The 25,996-nt window shown below is 39.5% G+C and overlaps 1 protein-coding gene and 1 long non-coding RNA gene across 8 annotated transcripts in view; one reads left to right on the top strand and one right to left on the bottom strand.

Annotated features, from left to right (window-relative positions):
- RASGRF2 (Ras protein specific guanine nucleotide releasing factor 2) overlaps positions 1–25,996 on the bottom strand; it is a 162,488-nt gene that overhangs the window by 124,493 nt on the left and 11,999 nt on the right. For 2 of the 6 annotated variants that reach the window (XM_039320715.1, XM_039320717.1), the window contains exon 1: positions 17,002–17,933. The exons of 2 other annotated variants lie outside the window; for them this stretch is intronic. In XM_039320715.1, the coding sequence (XP_039176649.1) occupies positions 17,002–17,286 (285 nt within the window). In that variant the 5' untranslated portion in view covers positions 17,287–17,933. Of the gene's footprint in view, positions 1–1,573; positions 4,977–17,001; positions 17,935–25,996 lie in introns of those variants that run through there. 2 more of the 6 variants (XM_039320716.1, XM_039320719.1) reach the window with 2 other exon arrangements.
- LOC120297736 lies at positions 17,067–20,943 on the top strand. 2 transcript variants are annotated; one of them, XR_005553876.1, is made up of 2 exons: positions 17,067–17,202; positions 20,561–20,943. It is a non-coding gene; the product is annotated as an uncharacterized LOC120297736 (long non-coding RNA). The 2 variants fall into 2 exon arrangements; XR_005553875.1 differs by lacking the exon at positions 17,067–17,202 and adding an exon at positions 18,037–18,402.

The following is a 25,996-nucleotide window of genomic DNA, read 5'->3' as shown; positions in this document are numbered from 1 at the left end:
TCAGACCCTTGGTCAGGTAGGACCACCCCTGTTTGGGGAGGACCTTGATTTGCCAGGTATGTCGACAGCATCCGCTGCTGATACTGCACCACCTTACAGTCTCCACTAGAGCAGCCTTTCTCCGACCAGCTTAAAGCATGGATAACGCAGGCCATGTCCCAAGCCATGGCGTCAACAGGACACCAGAAGGTGTCTCCCATTTCGGGACCTTCTTCTTCTTCTGCACCAACAACCGCCAAACGTCCTTCCCTGGATCAGTCAGGTATGGTTTCCCCATCCCTTTCTCATGTTTCTGACTCTGAGGTTTCAGATTATGAGGAAAGTAAGGACGGTTGGTCAGATTGTGAGGAATCTACTTACGAATCTCAATCTATGTCAGAACTGTTTAATTCTTCCCTTTTTCCTGAATTACTGCGCAGAGCCTGCAAAGCCAGTAAGCTTTCCTCACACCCGGTTTCAATCCCTCAACCTTCCTCTGATCAGGTATCTAATCCCCTGTTTGCCGAGCCAGTAGACAAACACCCCCAAATCCCCTGTCCCCCGTTATTCCGTAAAAATATTCAGGGACAATGGGAGTCACCAGCTGCTCAACCTACTCAGGGCGCAGCGGAGCGCAAAATAGTAGACATGCCAAAGACCTTAGTGGACTTATTAGAAGTTCCAAAGGTGGATAAATATCTGGCCCCGTTATTTTCAACCGCCAGCCTCCCAGCAGATGTATCGGACACCCTTAAGGCAGAGGATAAGAAATCCGAAATGGCCTTGTGCAAGGCCCATTTTGCATCTGCTTGGGCAACTAAGGCAGCTACAGCCACTTCCTTCTTTGCAAGGATTTCTATTACCTGGCTTCGTCAGTTGCAGGATAGAATTCCATTGGAAGAAACCAGGATACATCAGGATCTGACCAAATTACTAGCCACATCCGAGTATATGGCAGATGTCTCCCTGTATTCGGCCAAACATTCATCCCGGGCAATGGCCTCCAGCGTAGTCGCTAGGAGGCTGTTGTGGCTGAAAAATTGGAGGGCTGAAAGTAAACATAAGTGGTGCACGTCCACAGCCCCCTTCACGGGCGGCAAATTATTTGGGGAGGCCCTAACGCCATATCTTGTTGAGAACAAACAGAAACAAAAAGTGATTTCGCATGTAGCAAGGAGAACTACCAGACGGTTTGTTCCATACAGTCACCGGCAGTCCTTTTGGACGGGGGCCGCGACGGAACCTGCACAACCTTATGGACCACCAGCTCCCAGAGCTGAGCGTTCCTTTGACAGGACAGGTTATAGGGACAGAACCAGGTACCAGCCACAAACCAAACATTCCTTTTGTGACAGAGGGGGTCGACTCTTCTGACAAGGAAAATGACTCAGAGAGAGGCCCTCCCATTGACGGCAGACTAGCTCTATTCATACGCCAATGGGAAAACATGACCACAGACTCCTGTGGTCATGACCACAGAAGGATTGTCCCTGGAGTTCAAGTCCACACCATTAGACCGCTTCGTGTCTTGCCCAGCCATGAGAAATCATGTAAAAAGGGGACTCATGGAAGACGCCATCCAACACCTACTTACCATCAAGGCGATAGAGGAAGTTCCCCCAAACCAGGCGGGACTGGGGTACTATTCCATCCTGTTCATAGTCCCAAAGTCTTCTGGGGGATAGAGGGCAATCCTCGATCTCAAGGGACTGAACCTCCACCTTCAATACAAGAGGTTCAAAATACAAACGTTACATTCCATCTTAACCAGTATCAGGCAGGGAGATCTATTGACCTCAATAGATCTAAAGGAAGCATACCTACACATTCCTATACTACCGGATCATCGCAGATACCTGCAATACCTCAACCATCATTATCAATACAGAACCCTTCCGTTCAGTCTCTCCTCAGCCCCCAGGGTCTTTACCAAAATCCTGGCAGTGTTGGCAGCTCACTTAAGGCTGGTTCCCGTAAGGGTCCAGTGTTATCTGAGTGACATTCTAATCCAGTCCCTGTCAGTCTCAGCGGCCCAGTCGGATTTGGCCCTCACCATAAGAACCCTGCAGAACCACGGCTTCCTGATAAATTTCAGCAAGAGCCAGATGACTCCCTCCACCCTCCTGCTTCATCTGGGAGCAGTGATAGACACGGACTCGTGCCACGTGTACTTGTCAGAGGAGAGGCGCAGGAGCATCAAGAACCTGGCCCGCAAGGTGAGCAGACACAGGACTGTGTCATTGGCCATGCTTTCTCAACTTCTAGGCAAGCTAATATCCTGCATAGCTATAGTGCCATAGGCCCGCTTACATGCCCGGGACCTGCAGTGGTTCCTACTCCCGTACCAGAGACAACACACCAGCACATCCAACAGGCTAGTACGGGTTCCCCGTCAGGTACGCTTATCACTCGGCTGGTGGACTTCATCGGCCATTCACAAGGGGACCCTGTTCAAGGAGCCCACTCGGGTTCAGGTGATCATGGACGCGAGTCTCTTTGGTTGGGGGGCTCATCTTGACTCACAGATAGCTCAAGGGCGGTGGTCACAAACAGACCTCAAACACAGCATAAACTGGTTAGAGCTCAGAGCAATACATCTCGCTCTTCTAAAGTTCCACACAGTAGTCAGGGAAAAGTATGTGCTGGTCAAAACAGACAACATGGCCGCAAAAGCCCACGTGAACAGGCAAGGGGGCACCTGGTCCAAGTCCCTCATGACAGAGGCTCGAGCTTTGAGTTCCTGGGCAGAGAAACACCTGCTCTCCATCAGGGCCACGCACATCTCGGGAGAGGCAAATCGACAGGCGTACTTCCTCAGCAGGTCGGATCATTCGGAGTGGATGTTACGTCCAGAGAATTTCAGGCAGATATCGGACAGGTTTGATCGTCTGATCGTGGACCTGTTTGCCTCTCCGGAGAATGCTCAGCTACCCAGGTTTTTCTCTCGGTTCCCCTCCTGGGGAGCAGAGGGGACGGATGCGCTGCACTGCAAATGGCCTCAGGGCCTGTTGTACACCTTTCCCCCACTGCCTCTGATTCCAGGAACTGATCTTCATCGCTCTTCACTGGCCCAGGAGACCTTGGTTTGCGGACCTGGTGAGTTTCTCATCCTCAGCCCCGTGGCGGATTTCCGATAGCCAGATTCGGCTAATGCAGGGGGATCTTCCACATCCAGACCCCCAATGGCTGCAACTGACCGCCTGGCATTTGAGCGCTGCACCCTAACCAGGGAATCTTATTCGGCGGAGGTGATCGACATGATCCAGGCGGCCAGGAGACCATCAACAATTTATGACCATTTATGACCATACGTGGAAGAATTTCTGTGGATGGTGCGACAAGAAGCACGTAAGTCTAGCACAGGTGACTATTCCCAGGGTCCTAGAATATTTAATGGAGGGCATCAACAAAGGCCTGGCGCCCAATAGACAGTTAGCAGCACTTTCCTCAGTACTCTCTTGGGACTCCTCAGAGTCCTTATCATGGCATCCCGCTATCCCGGCCTTTCTTAAGGGGGTCACGAATAGTAGACCGCCCGTAATTCATAGGTATCCCTCTTGGGACTTATCTCGAGTCCTTCAGGCACTGACCTCAGCTCCCTTTGAACCACTCAAAACGTGCTCATTGTGACACCTGTCGCGCAAGGTTTCCTTCCTGATTGCTATTACCTCGGCCAGACGCATTTCTGAATTGGCCGCCTTGTCAGTGAGGAAGGATCTCTGCACGTTTCATGAGGACAGGGTGGTTCTCAGGCTAGACCTTTCATTCATTCCTAAGATTAATACGCTTTTCCATAGAGCACAGGAGGTCATCCTTCCAAATTTCTTCCCTCACCTGTCACATGAATTGGAACGTCGTTGGCACACCTTGGATGTAAGGAGAGTGTTACGTTGTTATATCAAGTGCACGGCACCCTTCCGTAAATTGGAAGCTCTATTTGTGTAGTTCCAGCCTTCTACAATGGGTCAAAAGACATCAGCTTCCACCATAGGCAGGTGGATTAGAGCTTGTATCTCATCCACTTACGTTTCTCTTGCCTTACCAGTTCCTCCTCATGTGATGGCACATTCCACCCGCAGTACCACTACAACTGCGGCATGGGTTACCCAGGGCGGTGACGTGATCTTCGCCATCTCCATTCATTAAGCATTATCATTTAGATAAATTTGCGTCGGCTGAGGCCGCTTTTGGTAGGCATATTTTTCAACAAGTGGTCCCACCATCTGGGGGTCCGGCCCCAACTGACTCCCACCCTTAGGGACTACGGAGGCTTTGATATGTCCCATTGGTGGATTCTTCAGTCATCATGCTGGAGAAGGAGCGTTGGCTTACCTGAACACCTTTTCCCAGCACGATGATGAAGAATCCATACCCTCCACTATTACATGTCAGTCAGATCCAGGTGGGGTACTTGTTGGTTAACTTTCTTTTAATGCCTGCTTGAGAGTCATCACGTCGACCTGTTGTCATTGGCTAATCCCTCGATGAAACTAGAAGCCCCAGATAATGAGGCATGACAACTTGACAAATTGGTCTGATTGGGCAGGAGGACTGAAATAACCCATTGGTGGATTCTTCACCATCATGCTGAGAAAAGGCGTTCAGGTAAGCCAACGCTCCTTCTGTTTAAGAAAAAAAATCTTCATAGTAGCTATTATAACTGAGTCTGATTAAAATTTCAAATTTAGCTTGAAATTATATTACAAACTACAGTATTACTAAAGTGTTCTGTTCTGTTTTTCTTAACATTTTAATTCAGCTACTCTTCCTTTAAATTATTTTAAATATATAATTTTTCCCTATTAATTTTTTCAGCTTATAGCCAATTCTAAAGTCGTGAGCAATAGCAAAAGAATGTTTCACTGCAAATGTTTTAATACTACTAAGTGTAGTTAATTCTTACATTCTCTGTCTATGGAGATTGTCAGTCATCCAGATCATGGTTGTCCCAAAGGTGTTTTTTCACAAGTAACTAGATTTTCTTTTTTCTCTTTGAAAGACATTTCGCTTTTCATCCAAGAAGCTTCGTCAGCTCTGACTGGATGGTGGGGAATGGAAGGATTTATACTCCTTTCAGACAGCTGGTCATTTGCATTCTTTTAGAGAGTCATTGACAAGGACAAGATTCAGGACAAGATGCAGCAGTCCATCTGCATTTAAAAGACAAAGGTCACTCTTTCGAAGACAGCAAAGTGCACATTTTGGACAGAGAGGACCACTGTTTGAAAGAGGTGTCAAAGAGGCCATCTATATCAAAATTGAACAGCACTCTCTCAACAGAGGGAGAGGGATATGACATCATTTATCTCCAGTCTACAACACAGACCTTTCAGCAGTTCCAAGAAGACTCCACATCCATTTGCACTACTATTCAGGTGACCCTGATGACACAGATAAGCCTCTAGGTAGCCTCAATGACTTTCCAAAAAAATGCAAATAATCAGCTGCCTTCAAGGAGTATAAATCCTTCCAATCCCCACCATCCAGTCAGAGCTGAAGAAGCTTCTTAGATGAGAAGCGAAACATCCAATTGCCTCATGAAAAAGAACCTTTGGGTCTTACATTCTCTGTATTTAGTAACAATTCTAAGAGCATTTATCCAAAAAAACCTCTGCTCGTCTGCCTGTACATATTGGACCATAATACTGAAAACAATTTGAGAAATTATTTCCTTCTTTCATGATCTCCAATTTCCATTTATAATACTCCAGCAGCACAAACAATTTTTTCTCAAATATAATATGCCTATCATATTTATTAAGATAGGCATATATCTCAGCTTGAAAAATCCAGTATGTCATTAGATAGTGGTAAAGTGATATAAAAAGCATTAACTTTTTGATAACCTCTTGTGATCATCCATATCTTTGCAACCCATATATGGTACACCTACATTAGGCCCCAACTGATTTTGATACTATAGTTAAACAGAGATAAACAATAAAAATGATTTCTCTAGTAGCATATTTTTAAACTGTTCATCACCTTTAAATAACAAACATTTGTGTAATTTCTTCTCTTGCTATATGTAACAGTATTTTAAAACAATTCTAAGAACTGTTAGAACAATTATATTTTACTTTTTAATTCCAAACTGTGCATTCCATTTCATTTTTTAATATTAGAAAAAATGCACTGTTGTCTAAATTTCTGTTCCTCTTTAAATTACAGTGTATGTTGGAGGAAGAAGAGCAATTCAATTTTTTCTTGCGAATCTTTTCCTCTGCAACTCCTAAAAAACTGTCTCAATTTTTCAAAAGCAGACTTCAAGAACATAGGGGACACCCAAGAAAATGATGAGCAACAAGAAAATGATGAGCAAGGACCATCTCATCATTTTACCTTTAAGAACAAATACTGCAGTTTCTAACATTGTGCTCCATATAACATTAAATCAAATCAAGGATGTTGCAAAACATTACAGGATTTGTCTATAAATCTCTGATGGTCTATGATCGAATAAAGATTGATTGAATGTTGGCAAACCTACATTAAACTATCCTATCATTCCATGTACTGTATTCCAAGGAAATTTGGTATCTTTTATTACTTTTTTGTTTCATGTTTTTATTTTTCCTCTTTTCTTACACTGTACCATCTTTATGTGTTACAATATATCTAGCTACATGTAGTCCTAGTCTTTGTCTTATAATGGTAATTGGGATCAGAATTGTTATTGCTAACTGACATGGTCATAAGGCATGATGTTATGTGACCAAGTCACCTGGCAAAGGCAATTGTGGCAATCTCAGTTGCCATTTTTAAACAAGGACCACAAAGGAGGTTAACAGAGAATCTCGTATGTGATTATGACTTCAAACTCATACCTGCTGCTTTCCCCATTGACTTTGCTTATCAGAAGCCAGTAAAGAACATCAGAAATTGTGATCATGAGACCCCAGGAATATTGTGATGGCCAGAACTACGAAGTATCATTTGTTTACTGCTGTCAGAACTTTGAACAGTAACTGAATGGATTGTCATAAGCCGAGGACTACCTGTATAAGCATTAATCTCCAGTTTTAATGCCTCAACCTGGTTTAATAAACCAGGACATGTGTGTTTCATGCAGTAATATGCAGGCCTTTAACACATTCTTTCTATGCTCAGGCTGAACAAACTATGCAGACTATAAATTGTAGCCGACAATGCACTATAATGTGACAATCTCCAGTCACCCATAGCTCTCCAACATTCTGTCACATATACACAAATAGACATGTCCTCTGTAGCTTTTATAGGACACTATTCTTCTTACTAGACAGCATATTTTTCACTGGGAAAAGACCGCTGCTAAGTGTAACAGAGGAAGGAGCCTTAAAAAAAAAGAAAGGAATAAAGATGGCAGTACAATGTTAGCAAACCAAACACGGACACAGAATTTGGTTATTAAAGATTTGTTCTGAGGTAGAGGCAGGGTAAAATCCAGAAAAGAGTATTAAAGAAAAGAATCTTTCGGAAAATGTTTCTATCTAGGCTGAAGAAAAATGGCCCACATTCTGCCAGAAACGGAAGAACAAATGGAGTTCAAGAGAGAGAAAGAATGCCAGCTAGAGTAACTATTTCTTACTTGCCTTTAAGTAGCAATCAGGATAGAATTTGCTAAAGGAAAAGGAAAAAAAATACAAAAGTGGTGCTGATCTGTGTGCCTCAAATTAAAATCCCAAGAACTCAAAACCTGTGAAATATGGGCAATTGTTTCCAATTTAATTAGGATTCAGAAACAGAAGTTAAACCATGGCTTCATATCCTTTTTTAGAAAGCATTAATCATAACTTTCCATTCTACCTAGACCAGAAAATGCTGATAAATTGCAGTTAGTTGTTGCACTTATGTGGAGCAAAGAGGGAAGCAAGAGTAAATGGGATGCAGCCAGGTGCTTGAAATTTATTGTATATATCAGGTTTTATCTTAATATATGACTTGCCACAAGTTCACAAGTTATGGTTTTTTTAATGGCCAAAAATCCAGGACCCAAAACCTGACTGCCTTCCTAGATCAGTGGTTCTCAACATGTGGGTCAGGACCCCATTTGGGGTCGAACGACCATTTCACGGGGGTCGCCAAACAACGCAGTCCGTCATTTTTCCCCCTTTTCCTTAGCTGTGCTACTCCCTTTTATTCTATTGGCTTTTGAAAGCCAATAGAATAGACTCTCTTGAATAAAGTCTAATTCTATTGGCTTTCAAAAGCCAATAGGAATTGTCCAGGCTATCTCTGCCCTGCTGAGCCTGCCAAAAGTCCCATTCTGCAAATGGTGCTGCACCAGTTGAGTAGTCCTCGACTTACGACCGGTTGAGTAGTCCTCGACTTACGACCAGTTGGGGGTCGCGGCATTAAAAAGGTTGAGAACCACTGTCCTAGATCAACATAAAGCAGTCTGGCAATGGAACTTGTTACATAACTCCTTTAAAGGAGGAAGACAGTATATAGTAGATCTTATTTCCTGTATCAAACTTGACTTTTAGGTTGTTTTCAAAATAAATATAAATATATTATAAAAATCATAAACAAACCTACATTTACTAACTTCCCATTTCCTTTAAGTTAATTTTAAGTAGAACTTATATCAGTCATAAAAATCAGAACTACACATGAAGTTCCAATTAAACTGCTTCATTACTATTCGTGCCTATGCACAGGAATCTACTCAATTAACCATTAGAACCATTTTGGCACTGAATAGGGCAGTGGTTCTCAACCTGTGGGTCAGGACCCCATTTGGGGTCAAATGACCATTTCATGGGGGTCGCCAAACAACGCAGTCCGCCATTTTTCCCCCCTTTTCCTTAGCTGTGCTACTCCCTTTTATTCTATTGGCTTTTGAAAGCCAATAGCATAGACTCTCTTGAATAGAGTCTAATTCTATTGGCTTTCAAAAGCCAATAGGAATTGTCCAGGCTGTCTCTGCCCTGCTGAGCCCGCCAAAAGTCCCATTCTGAAAATGGTGCTGCAAGTTGTCTGCAGCGAAGGCGAGCTGTCTGGAAGTTTCCACCCCTCCCTGCTGAGCAACTACTAAAAATGTAAGTAAAAGAGGGCTAGGGGTGGGAGGTGGGAGGCTGGCGGGTGCAGGGAGGGTTTCTGGTGCGCGTGGGACCCAGCGGGTGCCTTACCTCCCTTGGGCTGGGCCAACTGGTGGCCCAGCCGGTGGTCTGCCTGCGCCGTCTCTGCCGCTTGTCAGCTACGCCTCAGCTGGCGCAGGGGCCGGCACCATGCATGCGTGACGCTCCCGGGCAGGGAAAATCCTCGACTTATGACCGGTTGGGGGTCGCAGCATTAAAAAGGTTGAGAACCACTGGAATAGGTGTTAACAGAATTCAAGAGGAGTTGGACTTCATCCGTTTGTGGCTATGTAGAGACTCTAAGCTGATTCTTCTTTTGACTCTGCTCCCAGGTTTTTGCTAGGTCTTCTCCTATCTCTTAGCACAAATTGCTTCTATGACCACAAGAAGAATTTATGGGCCATAGAAGTAATAAAATGGAAGGTCTTAGGCTATTATGCCCCCTTCTTAAGAAGCTATCCTTGGACCCAACAATCTCCCAGTCTTCCCCATTTTAGGGAAGTTGCTGAGAGGTTGCTGGAACTTAAGCTACAGAGAGCCCTGCAGTTGGACCCTTTTCAGGCCAAGCTCCTGCCAAGATTGCATTAGTTTGCAGATAACCTCTGGAGGACTTGACACAAGTGTCAAGTGGTGGTGGTGGTGAAAGATGCAACTGTTCTTGTTCTCTTAGATCTTTGATATCCTTCTGAGACAGCTTTGACAATTTGGGGGGAGGTACAGTTTGCAGTCATTTTCCTCTTTTCTCTGCAGCTAGTCAATATTGATAAGAGGGGAGAAGTCGAGCCCTATGACCCTGAAATGCAGGATTGCTCAGGGTTCAGATCTGTGTCCTGTCCCTTTAACATTTAAATGAAACCACTGGGTGAAGTCATTTGCTGACAACATGTAGTGTCATCACTATGCTGATGATATCCAGTTATATTACACATCTCCAACCCAAGCAGGTAATGCTAGCACAGTGCTCACCAAATGCCTGGAAGCTAAGAGGGTCGGGATGGGGAAGAACCAAATTTGATTCAATCTTGGCAAGATGGAGTAGCTTTTCCTCCCCTCCCCACCCCCCATATCATCTGGTCTGATGATATACCGTCTCTGACCCTGGACAGGGTTGCATTCCCTTGCATGGAGCTGATAACCAATTTGGGGGGGGACGTCATTCTAGACAAGCAGCTACTGCTCAATGAGCAGCTGGCAGCTGTGGCTAGAGGGGCCTTTGCATAGATTGTCTTGTGCATTAATTGCATCCTATCCTGGACTGGAAAGCCTTGCTCTCCAGCAGTCATGCCTTCATCACTCCTATTTGATTGCTGCAATGTGCTGTACATAGGGCTGCTCTTGAAGACTACTTGGTCCAGATTGCAGCAACGCATATTATGTTGGGCACTCCTGGATTTATCCCTATTACATCCCAGCTGCAGTGGTTTCTAATTTCTTCTGGGTATAATTCAAAGTGATGGGTATCACCTTTAAAACCCTACATGGCACTGGACCAGGTTGTTTGTGGAACTGCCCATCCCTGAAGATATCTTCTCGTCTTACAAAAACTGATAGGGCAGCCATGTTCCAGATCCCTTCTCTTGAATACTGCCTCTTGTAGTCCTTGGAAGCATGCCTTTTCCACTGCAGCCCTTACCCTATGGCAGTGTTTCCCAAACTTGACAATTTTAAGGCATGTGGACTTCAACTCCCAGAATTCCACAGCCAGCGTTGCTGGCTGTGGAATTCTGGGAGTTGAAGTCCTCATGCCTTAAAGTTGTCAAGTTTGGGAAACACTGCCCTATGGGATACTCTCCCTCTTGATCTGATGGGCCCTCACTCTTTCAGCTTGAGTATGAGGATAAAGTCAGAATATGACAAAAACCTGGTGGGTTAAACCAATGAAGTGTGATTGTGATACTAAGTTTTTCTGGGTTTGGTTTTATTTATTTTTAATATAGCTGTATACATTGTTTCTATTGCTGGGTTATAAGACAACCAGAGTTTGATTTTTAGATTTGACAGCCACCAGTATATAAATGATTTAATTAAATGAGTAAAATGTACTTCAAAGTAGAAAGCAATAACTCTTGATTATCTATTTAGGATATTTAATAACATCAATCAGGAAAGTGCTGGTGTAAATTGTTAGGGTAGTATAGTAACTGATTAACACAGATTTTGTGGTGTTTTTGACATTCATGTACTGGACATCGAATTCCACGTTCAGATTCTTTGAATTCTTTGAAAATGAAAGCTTATACAGTTCATTCTTGATTTACAACCACAACTGAGCCCAATATTTCTGTTGTTAAATGAGACATTTGTTAAGTGAGTTTTGCCCATTTTATGACATTTCTTGCCACAGTTGTTAAGTGAATCAGGCAGTTGATAAGTTAGTAACCTGGTTGTTAAGTGTATCTGGCTTATTCCCCATTGACTTTGCTTGTCAGGTCGCATGACCCTGAGATGCTACAAAAGGGTGTAACTGAAAAACAGTCAAAAGTCACTTTTTTTCAGTGCTGCTATAACTTTGAACAGTCACTAAGTGAACTGTTGTAAGTTGAGGACTACCTGCTCAGCAAGCAACTTTGCATTTTTCATCCTAAACTCTTCAAAATGTATTACATTGATATAGCAGGGGTAGTCAACCTTGGCTCTTTTATGACTCGTGGACTTCAACTCCCAGAATTCCTGAGCCAGCACGAGTCATAAAAGAGCCAAAGTTGACTACCCCTGATATAGAGATTAAAATGGGATGCATGTGTGTATCTGTGCATATGTGCTTCCAAAATTTACTTGTAAGGAAATCTGTTTTCACTGATTTAATTGAAGTAAATAATATATACTGCACTTTTGTAAGTCCTGACGTTTCACTATGTTTTACTAGAATACAAAGCAAAACCTTCTTATTCAGTTTTGCCTGAAATTTGACTTAAAATTTCAGTATAGTAAATAGTACTATAGCTATAGTAAATGATTTTACTTCTAATTAATAGCATTTAGGATTGGGATATAAAGCACAGAATGCATTATATAATATACTGTGCTCAAAAGAATTACTGTAAAATTTGCTCTCTGTAATTATATGAAATTACCACTTTTGGAAATTACAAGGTTGTTGTTTTTTTTTACTGACTGTATTTGCAGTCAATTTGGTGTTTTTTCTGCCTATTAAATATTTAACCATATTTTACATTACTATAACCTTTAAATGTTTTAATGATACTTGAGATATAAGACTGAGATATGAAATCTTAGATGTACTTGCAATGGCTGTTTTATACCTGTTGATGCAACATTTCTTTCCATATTTAAAACTAATCAGATGTTTCAATACTTTACTGAAATGAAATAAGCTTCATGAATGATCATGAACCCCAAATCCCAATATACAGAAGCTATGGCAACTGACATGGATAACTTTGATATTAAGTATTTAGCTTGATAATTCCAATGTTTGGAAAAAATTGGAAGATTCAGTCTTAACATGTCTGAAGAATGCTAGATTGGTTACACTGTTCCCACCAGAAATTTGAATCCTATTTAATACACCATTCTAGAGTTTCTTCTAGCCCAGTATATATTTATTGCTTTATACATAGAAAAAACTGAAGTGCAGTGCAAAAGTAAATGAAAACCTTTTCATTTCAGGATAGATATTTATTGCACAGAATGATGAAACCATTCTGTGCAATAAAAGAATTGTGACTGTTAGCTACTCAAAAGTCAGCTAATGCCTGACAATCACATCATCCAATGATAGATTTGCAGCATTTACGCCTAGTTGGAAACTCTGGGTTCTCTTTTACTTAGGTTGCACTCAGGTTTAGAATTTTTAGGGTCTATATGGCTGTGAATGAATCGTTACAGCTAATAACATGAATAGGGTAATTCATGTTAGAGAATGGCAGCACAGAATTTAAAAAAAAAAAAACAATCTGTAGTTACATGTAGAATAACAGAAGGCTTGCTTGTTACTTTGACCAAAGAAGTCAATCACTCTGCATACTGTAATGAATTGATAATTTATTCTGTGCCACCTATATCACCATATCACCACCCCAGATCATCAAATATAGTATTGCAGTGAAATACAGTAAATACAAATGAAATAAATTCAGGCTTAATCCATAAAACTTATTTGCTATTAAATATATTACATTTATTTTATCAAGATTTTAAGCGCATGTATCTCCTTAGCCAAAATTAGCATTCAATATAATTTAATATAATTAATATAATTTAATACAGTTAATATTGTTTGGGGCTGAGGTCAAGGCTAGAGGGAAAATGAACTGGCCAAGAATTTATTTGTGTGTGTGTGTGTGTGTGTGTGTGTGTGTGTGTGTGTGTGTGTGTTTATTTAGATCATGATAACCAAGCATGAAACCATTTATGCTTAAACCTGTCACAAAAGTAGAAAAACAAATAGTCCTATTTTAAAAATATTTTTTTTAAATTCTCTTGATTTCTATAAATATATCTAAAAATGTTAACTGTCTGTCACTGGAACAGATGAACGTTTGTTTTCTGGCATGGTTTGGTTTTTTTATATAGTTAAATTGATGGATTTTTTTGAAGCTATGAAGAATTTAATTCCTATTTTTTTAAATGTCAAAAATGCATTCCTTTAAAGATAAAATTCCAGAGGTTCCAAAGAAACTGACACCTGTTTGATTCTATAAATCAAGAAAAATGAATGACTATCATCAAATGCAAATTTGTATTCACATAGGAACAATGCACTGGCAATAAAGATTCCAGTGCTGAAATCTGATGTAGCATATAACTAAAACTAGCCCTTATTCTAGAAATACCTATTGAATATGATGAAATTTATTTTTGAGTAGACTTGTAAATGATTACACTATAAGAATTTACATTGTATTATCATTCATTGAGTATTCTGTTACTTTGTATCATTTACCATTTCTGAATGCGTAAAATATTTTTTCCTCATTTTAAGAAAACTACATGTATAAACAATTTGATTCAACAACCAAATTATTTTATTAGTAGTTTTTAGTAGAGTCTAGAATAGTCCTGTATTGAATCAAAATAGCAGTTAAAAATGCATCCTTTACTAAATTTTCAATTTTCCAATAATGTTTCCAATTTTTAAAAACTACCATTGCTAATTGCTTCCTACTTGTGGATCTACACAACTGTAGTGAACAACTGTAGCGGTATTCAAGTTCAAATAAATTCATCTTATAAACACCACTAAGCTCTTTTGATTCATCATCAGGATAATTGGACCCATTATATTTAAAGAAATGCCAGAATTATGTTTCAAGAAACAAAAAATTATGATCACAAAATTAAAATTAATTCAGTAAGGTTTAATAAATTATACAAATCAGTACACAATCTGTTTTTATAAGAAAAACTTCAGAAATATATGTATTTAAACATCTGAAGGTTTACACATTTCAAATACTTGAAACATTTCACATTAAAAGTTCCACAACTAGTTTCTAAATAGATTAAATCCATTTATTAATCAAATTTTTATCATATATTTTCCTTAGGATGTCATAAACAGCTCTGCCTCCTCCTCCAATTTTTCTCACAAAAACAATCCTACCAGGCAGATTAAATTAAGATAGACTACCTCAAAGCCATCACATCCTTTTCTATGGCTGAGCTCCTTCATCTCTGACTAACATCTTTACCATTATATTTCATGATACCTCATGGAAAACTTTTCAAAAGCGGCAGCATACCATCAAGTTATCACACCATTTGTTCCATGGAAAACCATCTAATTCCTTGTTCCACACTAAGAGCTGATCAGTATCACCAAGGGATATAGTTCAAAAAGAGACAGCAATATTTAAAAGCCTTATTCTAGACCCAATCTGGTATATTTCAGATAAATTGGATTACATCTCACAAAGTTCCAGTCAGCATGCTTTAGACCAATCTTCCCTGATCTGGTGCCTTCTAATGAGTTGGACTATAACCTCAAAACAACTTCAAAAATATTCTCACCTCAAAATACCTGAGTGTTCCAATCTTGAATTAAAACTCATGTGTTTTGTATCAAACTGATTTGCAGAGCACATTTTTTTCCAAGAGTGAAATAAAATGTGATTGTTTCAAGAAGCTTTATTTTCAAATGTTTTTGTTTTCCAAGAACAACAGTTATGATTGGGCTTTTCTCCCCCCCCCCCAATGTTTTCTTGTTTAGCCAATACAGCAGATAGAATTGCATTAAACACAGAGTTAGACTCAAGAAGAAAGTTAGTCAAAGCTGCATGTCCGCTAAATTATTGCTGTTTCAAAATAACAACAAAAACTTTCTAAATGGAAGCTGGAGTTAAAGTGAGTGTTCCGATTGTTGTGCTGTATTTTATTTGCAGAAAGGCAATCCAAATGTATGAGGAACCCCTGGTGCTCTCTGAGCTTGGTTGTTTTCTCACAGATGTTTCATTACCCACAAACTAGGTAACATCATCAGTGTTAGTCAAAAGTATGCATATACTGGTTTGTGCCCTAATCTCCTTCATAATATTCTAAGATTACATAAATATAAAGACTAGTACTGTAGTACTGAACTATACATGTAGTCCTTGACTTACAACAATTCATTTAGTGACCATTCAAAGTTACAACACTGAACAAGGTGACATGATCATTTTTCACATTTCTGATCATTGCAGCATCCCCACAGTCATGTGATTTACATTAGGATGTTTGACAACCGGTTCATATTTCTGATGGTTGCAGTGTCCCGGGGACATGTGATCATCTTTTGCAGCCTTCTGACAAGTAAAGTTAATGGGGAAGCCAGATTCACTTAACAACCATGTCCCTAACTTAACAACTGCAGTGATTCACTTAACAAATGTGGCAAGCTAAGTAAAATGGAGCAAAATGTAACAAATTTCTCACTTAGCAACATAAATTTTGGGTTTAATTGTGGTTCTATGACAAGGATTGCCTGTATTGCCTTGAATTTTGATGGGCACTAAATACACTGTATGCATTCTCTCATGTCTCTTTGTAAATTAATGTTATTAAACAGTTAAGAAGAATCAGGAGACCATTTTTTTTTTCAGCCAGCAGTCACTGCTATATGCCAGCAAAGGCATCAGGAAACAAAACATAATTTGCACCTGGCAGGCAGCCTGAAAAAAACAACAGTGTCTACTAAAAATTTAAAAACCAAACATTAACAATGATCCCTATTCAAAGGAATGTTAAAGAGTTTAGCTGCTGTCTTCATCCTGTATTCTATGGGCTGAAAAATCTAGAGGATTTATTTCAAGAAACTGAAAATACCTTCAATTCTGCTGACAGCTTTTTAAAGACATGTTAATCTAACTACATTTGTCAGGTAAGAGAAATGTTCCTATTTGTTCTCTTGGGGACTTTTTCCAAAATGTGTTGAAAATCATGCACTTGATAAATTTCATCCTCACTGGGTGAGGAGTAAAGTTTAACATACTAGCATTCTAGCTACTCTTACTTCTCTGAGATCAGTCAAGCCATTCCAAAATTCGGTGGGGCTGAAAATAAGAGAACTCTAAACTTTTGGATCGAATGTTTCAAGTTGAGCTGTTTGCTATTTTCTCGAAATTAAAGGCATTTTGTGCATCAAGCACACCCTAACTAATTCGACAGCCTTTCCGATGCTAGATGGGAAAGTCAGAAGGGTTTGTATTGCAACTCATCTAGAAAATTGAGAAAAGCTAGTCGAGAGTTCAAACTTGTAAGCTCAGGGCGAGCCAAACAGCACAGATCTCCACCTGCCTTACGTTCTCCTCCTCCTTACACAACACGCGACGCGGCTACGCCAAGAACTTCAGCAGAGAAGACCCCCGCGGTCGCGCGATGACTTAGTGCCAAGGCGCCCCATGTTAAACCTGAGTCCCTTCTGTGCCAATGTCCCATAGCGGTAAGGGAGCCTACGCAATAGAGGAGACCGATTGCTACGTTGAGGAAGGGAGAGCCCTAGGGAGGGCGGGGCTGCTACCTGCTTGTCCAGCGCCGAGTCCTTAACACTGACGGCGGATGCGCCCTTTGGAGCGAGCGCCCTCTCGCAGCTGCAGCCTTCCAGCATGTACATGCCGGCGGGCCGGGTGCTCTGCTCGCCTTCGAAATAGAAGAGCATGTTCTGGTACAGGGCGAACCATTTGTCGTGCCAGCGACTCGTCTCAGCGGTCTTCTTGCTCAGGTAGCCGCGCCTGGTGCTCTCCTTGCGAGCCAGCACGGCGAGGTACAAGGCGTGCCCCTCGTTGTAGCGAACGCTTTTCTGCATGGTGCCTCCAGCGCCGACGGCGAACCGCTCGGATCACGGGAAGCCCTGCCGTCACCAGCCCGTCGTCGAACGGCACCGCGGCTTCTCCGGATAGGCGAGGCGAAGCCAGAGGGAACCCAGAGCCATCAGCCTTCCGCTGTGGCGCACCACTGCAAAGCCTCGCGCCGGCGCGCTCCTCCGTCCTGGTTGGGGGGGGGTCGCCACTTGGGCGCTATTGGCGTCCGGGGCTGTAGCTGAGCTTCTTGGTTTCGGCCGGCGGCTGCTCCGAGCGCTTCAGCCCGCCCAGGGGCGCCGGTGGCATCCTTGTTCTGGGCGCCTTATGCTTCTTTTCGCCCAGGAAAGTTCTGCGAGCCGCGCTTTTCCCGAGTGCAGCCTCGCCGCGCTCTCGGGGCTTCCAGACCTGTCCTCCTCCTCCTCCTCCTAGCAGCTGATGCCCATTCACCTCTCCACCCCGACCCCAGCCCTCTCCTCCACCGGGAGCCAGAAAGGAAAATAATCACTTGGGAGATGAGCCGTAATCGGCTTTGAGACCAATTTAAAGCACAAAGTCGCCACCGCGGCCGGTGCCAGAGCGCGGAATAACAACCCGCCCTCGGAGTGGGCGCGCGTTCCCGCCTCTGGAGAGCTTAAACCTCCCTCCTCCTTTTTTTTTTTTTTTTTTTTTTGCCGCCCGCCTCCGGGAGCGGGGGCGTTATCTCCAGCCGGTCGAGCCAAGGGAAGGAAGGGGGGGAGGAAGGGGGGGAGGGAGAAAGACGAGGAGAGGCGCGGATTTGTCCGACAAAATGCTCGAGGCGCGTTGCAGCACCTGCTTTTTCTGCGGGGAAACGTCGATGCGGGAGGGCCCACGAAGCTTTAGAATAAGGACCTGCAAAGTTAAGCAGAGCGCTTAATCCACTCCTGGGGTGCTTTCGCGGCTGCGGGATTAGTTGGAGGGAGCGAGAATAAAGTATTTTCAGATTCTCTCACAACACGCCAGTTTAGTGGAGGAGTTGTTCTAGCGTAAGCGTTCATTCCTGAGTGTTTGTAACTCTCATAGACAGAGCATTTTCCTTCACCAACACCTCTTCCCTCGTCGTCTGCAAGGCTGTTACAGAAGACACAAAATCTGCTCTACAGGTTGGATGTTTACTAGTCGCAAAATCTGAAAGGACACAACCTTCTGTACTTCGGTGATATTTTTAACATCATTTAGGTTTTTTTTATGGCTGCAAACATGCCCAAGTTCAATTGGCTATTTTGTAGCTTGCAGCATAGTGTTAAGGTATTTGTTGAGTAAATAGTTGAGTAATTCCTATTTTACATCTACATCAAATGAACTGCTAGTTCATCCTGATAAGCACATTGAACTTTTGCCAGATTTTATTCATTAATATTGTTAATGTAATAAAAGAAGGATAAATTATTTTGCATACATGCTGAAGTATTGATTTAAGATTCATTTCTAAGGCTTTTTTGCTTCCTGATTTACATAATGCCAGACATAAACAGATTTCCAATTAATATTAATTTAGATAGCTGTGACTTATGCCTTGAATGCTACAGTTCAAGATACATGCAAACAATGGGGATATGGGGTGGGGAATATGTCAATAGAGATGTATGAATAGTGCTCATTTACTTCCAAACATTGTTAGATAAGGCTCCCATATTTTGCAAAAATTAAAATGATCTACTGATTTCATATTAATACATTCCTCTGATATTGTACAGAAAATGGAATTGTTATTTGGAAAGAAAGAGACATATGTTTCAACATGTATGGAGTATTTATTCTTCCACTATCTTTAAAAAATAAAGATCACCCTTATCCTAAAAAAGCTCCATTGCAACAATAATGGCATACATCTAGGAAATCCATAATCAGATGTCAAATATTTTTAACTATACTTTGTTTTAATTATATTTTATTGAACAAGCCATACTGTAGATCACACATAATTAATAAAAGACCAAATATTCCACATTATGGTTGATATGATGTGTGACTGCAGCCAATGTGTAGCGGCTGAAAATTCAAAGGTAAAGCATTTGCTTTATAAATAGCATTTGATTAAAATGTCAGTGAGAATGATTATTGTATGAAAAGCCAGGGAGTGCTGCTACTAATTAGTGTACTGTAAAATCAATTTTCCCTAACCTGTTGTTCTCTAGATCTTTTGGATCACTGGTCTCATAATTTCCAGATACATGTTAGAAATTGAGTTTAACATAACTGAAAGTAACCAGAAGAAGGAAAACTGATCATTTATGTATTAGACCAATGTCATATTCCCCTGATTCTCAGTCAATGCATACGTCAAAGCCAGATTTCTTTTTCTTCATGGAAAGCTTGCATAATTCTTCAAACATCAGCATTATCCAGTATGAATAAAATGAGATGGTCTGACAACAGAATTCGAAAAGGGAAATGTTTGGTAATGCTAAATGTATCAAAAAGAACATGGTAACTATGGCAACAAAATTAACACTAAGGCAACGTGTTATAGCAGGGTAAATTTCACTACTAATAGCTTATATTCGGCTTCAATGTTACCCTAGAGCAGGTATTCCAGCAACTCTAACTCTAAAAAACAGTTTAAAAATTTAGAAGAACTCCCTTTTTAAAATATGAATCAAAAGATAGTTTCAACATATAGGAAAAAAGCCCCATAGGTCTTTTTTCAACATTTGTAGAAAAAAAAATAGCAAGCAGGAATATACTGCTAATATTAAATAATTGATGATGCAAATACAAACTTTATTAACCTGTATAAGGGTTTTAAATTCATTTCATTGGAACAAAATTCATAACCAGATAACTATCATTCCCTATAGACAGCTCAAGTAAAATATTTATTATTTAACTGAAAGCATCAATAATATTTAGAAATATTAATAATATTTGAATTCAAATGGCATGTGAAAGTGTATACATTGAGTGTTACCTTAAGCAAGAGCCGAGGTGGTGCAGCAGTTAGAGTGCAGTACTGCAGGCGACTTTAGCTGACTGTGTTCAGCAGGTCAGCAGTTCAAATCTCACCGGCTCAAGGTTGACTCAGCCTTCCATCCTTCCGGGGTAGGTAAAATGAGGACCCAGATTGTTGGGGGCAATGTAAATATATATATACATTGTTTACTGGTGTACACCGCTTAGAGAGTGCTTGCACTTAAAGCGGTATATAAGTCTCATAAATAATATCATATAGTTTTAGATTAGGTTTCTGGTAAGAATCAATCAAAATAATTGAATTTTTATTTTTTTTATTTTTTACAACTCTTTAATCTTTTTATTCAGGATGGAGTCGGGGCGACTAAATGGAGCTGAGCATTACTGGCCAGATGCCCTTCCTGACACCTATACGGAGTTCACAGCAGATATTTTCTCTTTGTGCCCTATTAGAGAAATATTTCCCACTGTCTAGAATTGAACCCTCAACCTTCCGAATGGGAGGTGCGCATCTTTACCTCACTGTTAAATTGATGTTTGAATTAGAACAATTCTTGGCTTTAATTCAAAATCCTAAAAATATATTTTCAATTTTTTATTATGTTCTGGAGAATGTGGGGATCTATAAACTTTTTAATGTCATTTTAGTTGGTCCTTATAAAAATATTACCTAACTCTGGAATTGGGAACTTTTATCATGAAAAATATTCCATTTTATGTTTCTTGGGAAATACCATTTTTGGCAATTAGGGTCGATGGAGTTTTATAGACATAGATAATGCATATAGATAAAATCAGTTTGTCAATGCCAAATTCTGTGGTGCTACCTAATGTTTAAGTTGAATGGAGACAGACAATACTTGTATAAATTCTTCTGTGCATAGATTCCATCTAGATAGATAAAAATCAGTGGTTCTTATAAGAAAAAAAGCTGAAGTCCTCAAGCCATTTTCCTCTTGTAAGGTTAGCAGTTGAACCCACCAGTAGCAAATAGGCTGAGGCAATAGTTCCAGCATTGCATCTTAAAGAAAATATTTTTTGCAGCATCAGTCATACAACAGCTGAACCCAGTGTATATCTCTCATACATAGTCAATGTAATGGGAACACAGAGGTCCTAAACTGGATTCAAACTGGCACAGAATTCACATTGAGGAATTTACAACTATTAGCATAAGACTAATCCGCAGATATCTTATAGCAGTGCCTCAGATAGAAAGTTCCATACAGAAAATGGTAAGGAAGCTCGCTTCCTGGTATTCAGGATGCTGCTTAAAAGCACTATGTACTTAGAACTCAAAGCATTGTTAGAGACCCCACACACCCACTTTATGGTCTGTTTCTGTTGCTCCCCTCTGGGAGGGGAGTGTTTCTAGCAGGTCTATGAGATTCTGTAATAGCTTTGTTCCCTATGCCATCCATCTGGTAGACTCACAAGATTTTTTTTTCTTGCCATGCACATGTGTACATAACCTGAACTAGACTGTTGTTTCTCTGTGTCATATATTATATGCATAATTTTGTATTTATTTTTGTCATGTTTATGTAGTGTACAATATATCGGAGGTGGTGACCCTTTGAGAGCTGTATGCAACGAAATTTCATTTTAATGTATGCCAATTAGTGTACATTCAAAGTGACAATAAAGTTATTATTCTACTATTCTATTCTTAACAGTTTCTTCTTTTTCATTCCTAGTGTTTCATAGCATTTTGCTTTATGAAGATATCTACGGAATCCAGAATTTGAGAATGCTTTTGTCATTTAGTTCATTCTAATAAAAATATAGTGTTGGATTTCTTTTCCTCATTGATCAGCAATCATAATTGCTTGCTATTTTCTTATCAATTGTGTTAAAAAGCCAGTACAACTGCTATTGATGCATTAAAATTCAAGTCCGATGGAGATTGGCATATATGTGAGGGAATGTTTATCTTCAGAAATAACAATAGAGCATCTGAGGGTGGCAAGCAAAAGTGGAATACACTCTGCCTTCTGCTATTGGTGAGGAATTAAAGGCCCTTCCTAGAACAAATGCAGCTGAGATGCAGTTATTAAGTGACTGCACGGAACTTCATCCCTTTTAGAAAGAATAACTGCCAACTGACCTTGGTTGTTATTGCAGAGGTAAAGGTAAACATCTCTGCTTTTCTCATCAGTCACAAAAAGAAGGATAAATTACCACATCTCTACCTGTGCAAATTCACCAGCAAGGAAATAACCATGTGGGAGTTGCACTAGTTGCAGGGGTAGGCAAACTTGGCTCTTTATGACTTGTGGACTTCAACTCCTAGAATTCCTGAGTCAGCATAGCTAGTGCAACTGGATGCACTTTACTATTTGTCAGTTTGTTTTGGAGCTATTAAATTAATCTTCCTCTACCTTTATAACTCCACTTCCCTCTCATTATGTATTTCTGTAAAGACTAATATTCATTTTTCATTGATAAACAATACTGCAAAGTTACACTAAGTATGTTTTGAAATAATACCTAAGTTTTAGTTTCTATATTAGTTCAGAAAATTGTAATTGGAAAAGCTAGCCAAAATTTTAGTTTGCAGTTAAATTTCTCCACAATTTTGTCACTGATGGATATATATGAATGGTTCATCCCACAAGTCAGGAACCATTAGTATTTCATTTTATCATGCAGTTATTTTTTTAAATGATAGCAGTTATAATAATGATGGTGATGATGATGATGATGATAAATATTTGAGTTGCTCTCCCTTTTCATTTTCCAAGCAAGAATTGTGGGTCACTATTGAAGAAGTGAAAATCTGAAGCATCTTTCAGATGGCAATATAGAACATTAAGTAGTATTCGAGATTCCAGCATAATTAGATTACCTCTGAAGAATGGGTGGTCAGCAAGTGGTTGTCTTCAGATAGTCATTATAAATCAAAAATGTACTTCATGTACTGTACTTTATATCCTAAATGCTCTTTAAACAATCAAACTAAAATTATGACACTATAGCAGTAAATATTTTTTCAGTTAATCATCACATTAAAGAGAATGCCAAGGACACTGTAAAGCTTTGGTATATAGACTGAAATATGAATGTATAAATTTTACGTTTCTGATTTTCAGTTATGTCCCTTCAAAATGAAGCTTTGGAAAACTTTTTATCACATTTTTAATTTAGATCAGTTATGTCGTTCAAAAAGCAATTTTAAAATAAATAAATTAAGGGATGGCAATTTCACATTTCTCCATAAAAAATATTAATTTCAAAACTTATTATTGCTATAGAGTCTATATGTTGGAGACAGAATGAAAATAGAGCCTTTGCCCAGATTGTACTATGTTACAACTGCAGTCTTATCACAGCCTTGACATCTGTTCAAGAGATTCCCATTACTAGTTTTATATTTATGGTTACTGGACAATCAACTTGCTTCCATGTAATACCATTGCTGCAGAAACTGCACTTGTTACTAGTATATTTCTAAGTGCAAGGTACTGGTTATAATCTATAAAGTGATAACTTATATGGCTTAGGAATTGGTGTCTTTGAGATTACTATCCTCTATAGATTCTGCCTCCCCGATCTGATGATTGGAGGAATAAGAGAGATGAATCCTATAGCACCTCATAATGCAGGGTTCAATTTAGCCCCTGAAGAGTGGACAGCAGTGACCCTATTCCCAGCCATCAGAAGGATACTGTAATCAAAGGTATCAGAGGCACTTGAGATATCAAGCAGGATCAAAAAGTCTGTACTCTCCTGTCCTGGTCCCATCACAAGTATAATCAATGTTATCTCAGTTCTTATCACCTTGAAATTCAACTAAAAAAGAGTTAAAATCATACATCTCATCCAGGTATGTCCACAGTTGCAAGTCCATTACTTTCTTGACCAATCTTAACCCAAAGGGGAAGTTGAAGACTGGCAATAGTTCCCCAAAATTCCTGGTCAAAATCTGGGATGTCCTTTTTTGAAGAGGTGCATTTTTTTCAAGGCCAACAGCATTATGTTGCATGTTAAAGATAATTCATCACCATTTTGATAAAACCTTTTGTTATCTCCTTGGCGGTTTTCACCAATCAAGAAATGCTAGAAAACCACTTCCTCAGGAACAACTGGATTTGAAGATTAAATAAATATGTTGATCCTATATGTACAGTAAGGTATTTTTAGAATTATAGTAGGTGGACTTTCCTGAAAAGATAAAAAATGTCCATGTCTAATCTAAACTAATCTAATCATGTTCCCTTTTGTACAGTTTTGTTTCTTAAAATTAATCTCAGTGATAGTCAAGATCATAACCTTTATGGTTATATTTATTATTAGTCCCTGTTGTAATTATTTTATATGATTAAGCTTGCCCATCCTGCAAAGCTGCACTACTTTTCTACCCAAGGGTATGCCTTTGTATTTCTTTCTTATTCAGCTGTAATGCAAGTTGACAAGCACTATAACTAAGAGGAAGAAAAATAAGTGATCTGGATTAGAGAATGTATTATGCAGAGCGAAGTTTTACAAGAAAAGGAAGGTCAGTAGAAATCTTTTTGGGAGAGAAACATAGTAATAAAAAAAACAGCCGTTTACAAATTGGACATATGATTCACATAAATTAATTCATAACGTACTGAAGTATTTCTCTCTTTCTCAAGCTATTTGAAAAAATTCCAGTCACATTTTTCTTTATTTTGTTGCGCTTTAAACTTTGATGACTAATGTAATATGTAAATTGACATGTATTTCATATTGAAATGGTTAATACCTAACTTTTTAAAATAGAACTATATTAATGGTATTTAATCATACATTGTGTTAGCATAACTTCATATGGAGCAAACACAAATGGAGAAATTAGATTAAAACATTTAAAAATCAAGAGGATCACATTTATTTTATACTACTACAGCAATAATTTGATGGCATAAAAATGTAAAAGTGAAAAGATGTTTAACATCATGAATGTTATTTTTGTGCATTTAAATTACCATTAAAAAGAAAAGTTCTAAAAAAGCAACTGAAAAACTATGTAGTTCCAATATCTATGTACAGAATTATGTTTATATCTCTTGCTTTCTCTCTATGTGTGTATTTGTGTCTATGTGGTGCTTAGCATTGTCTATAATTTCAAATATCTCACATCTGTGCTGAGAGAAAAAGGTTTGGTTCATTCTTTGAATTAAGCTACAATGTGGTTTGGTTTAGGATTAGTGTGTTACACAATGCTGGCCAGGATAATTTATAATCTTTTAAAAATGGAAAAAAATAATTCCCACACCATATATAAGTTTATGAAGTATTTTGCTAAGATCTCCAATATTTTAGCATTTTTGATACTTTAAGCTTCTTTTCCAAGTTATCATTATCATAGGAAAGCTAAAATTGTATTCAGAATTCAACTTTATTCATAGAAATTGATTGAATATGTGCTATCAAATCCTTGTCAACCCTTAGCAACTATATAGATTTTCTCCATGGTAATCTGTCCATGACCTGGTCTTTCATATCTTCCAAAGGTACACTCATCACCAGTGCAACCGAGTCCATCTTGCTCTTGGTCATCCTCTTCTCTTTCCTTCTATTTTTTTGTAAGCATTACAAGATAATACAAATAAGCAGCACAGCCAGGAGTACTAGTTTTATCAAGATTAATAGAATCTTGCAAGTCTTAAAAGTACATTTCTCGCTCATCACCTGTTTTGAAAGATTTTTCTTGTTTTCCATGCCTGTTTCATCTTCAGTGTCTTTATTATTGTTATTTGTCTTTGTTATTGTACTATTTGTCTTTTCTAAGAACTTTCTGAAATTTTCTGAGATTTT

Source organism: Crotalus tigris, unplaced genomic scaffold (assembly GCF_016545835.1).
Source record: "Crotalus tigris isolate CLP2741 ecotype Arizona unplaced genomic scaffold, ASM1654583v1 scf7180000023687.2574627, whole genome shotgun sequence".
Lineage (NCBI taxonomy): Eukaryota > Metazoa > Chordata > Lepidosauria > Squamata > Viperidae > Crotalus > Crotalus tigris.
The sequence above is the reverse complement of the archived record's forward strand: the minus strand, read 5'-3'. Positions and strand labels throughout refer to the sequence as shown.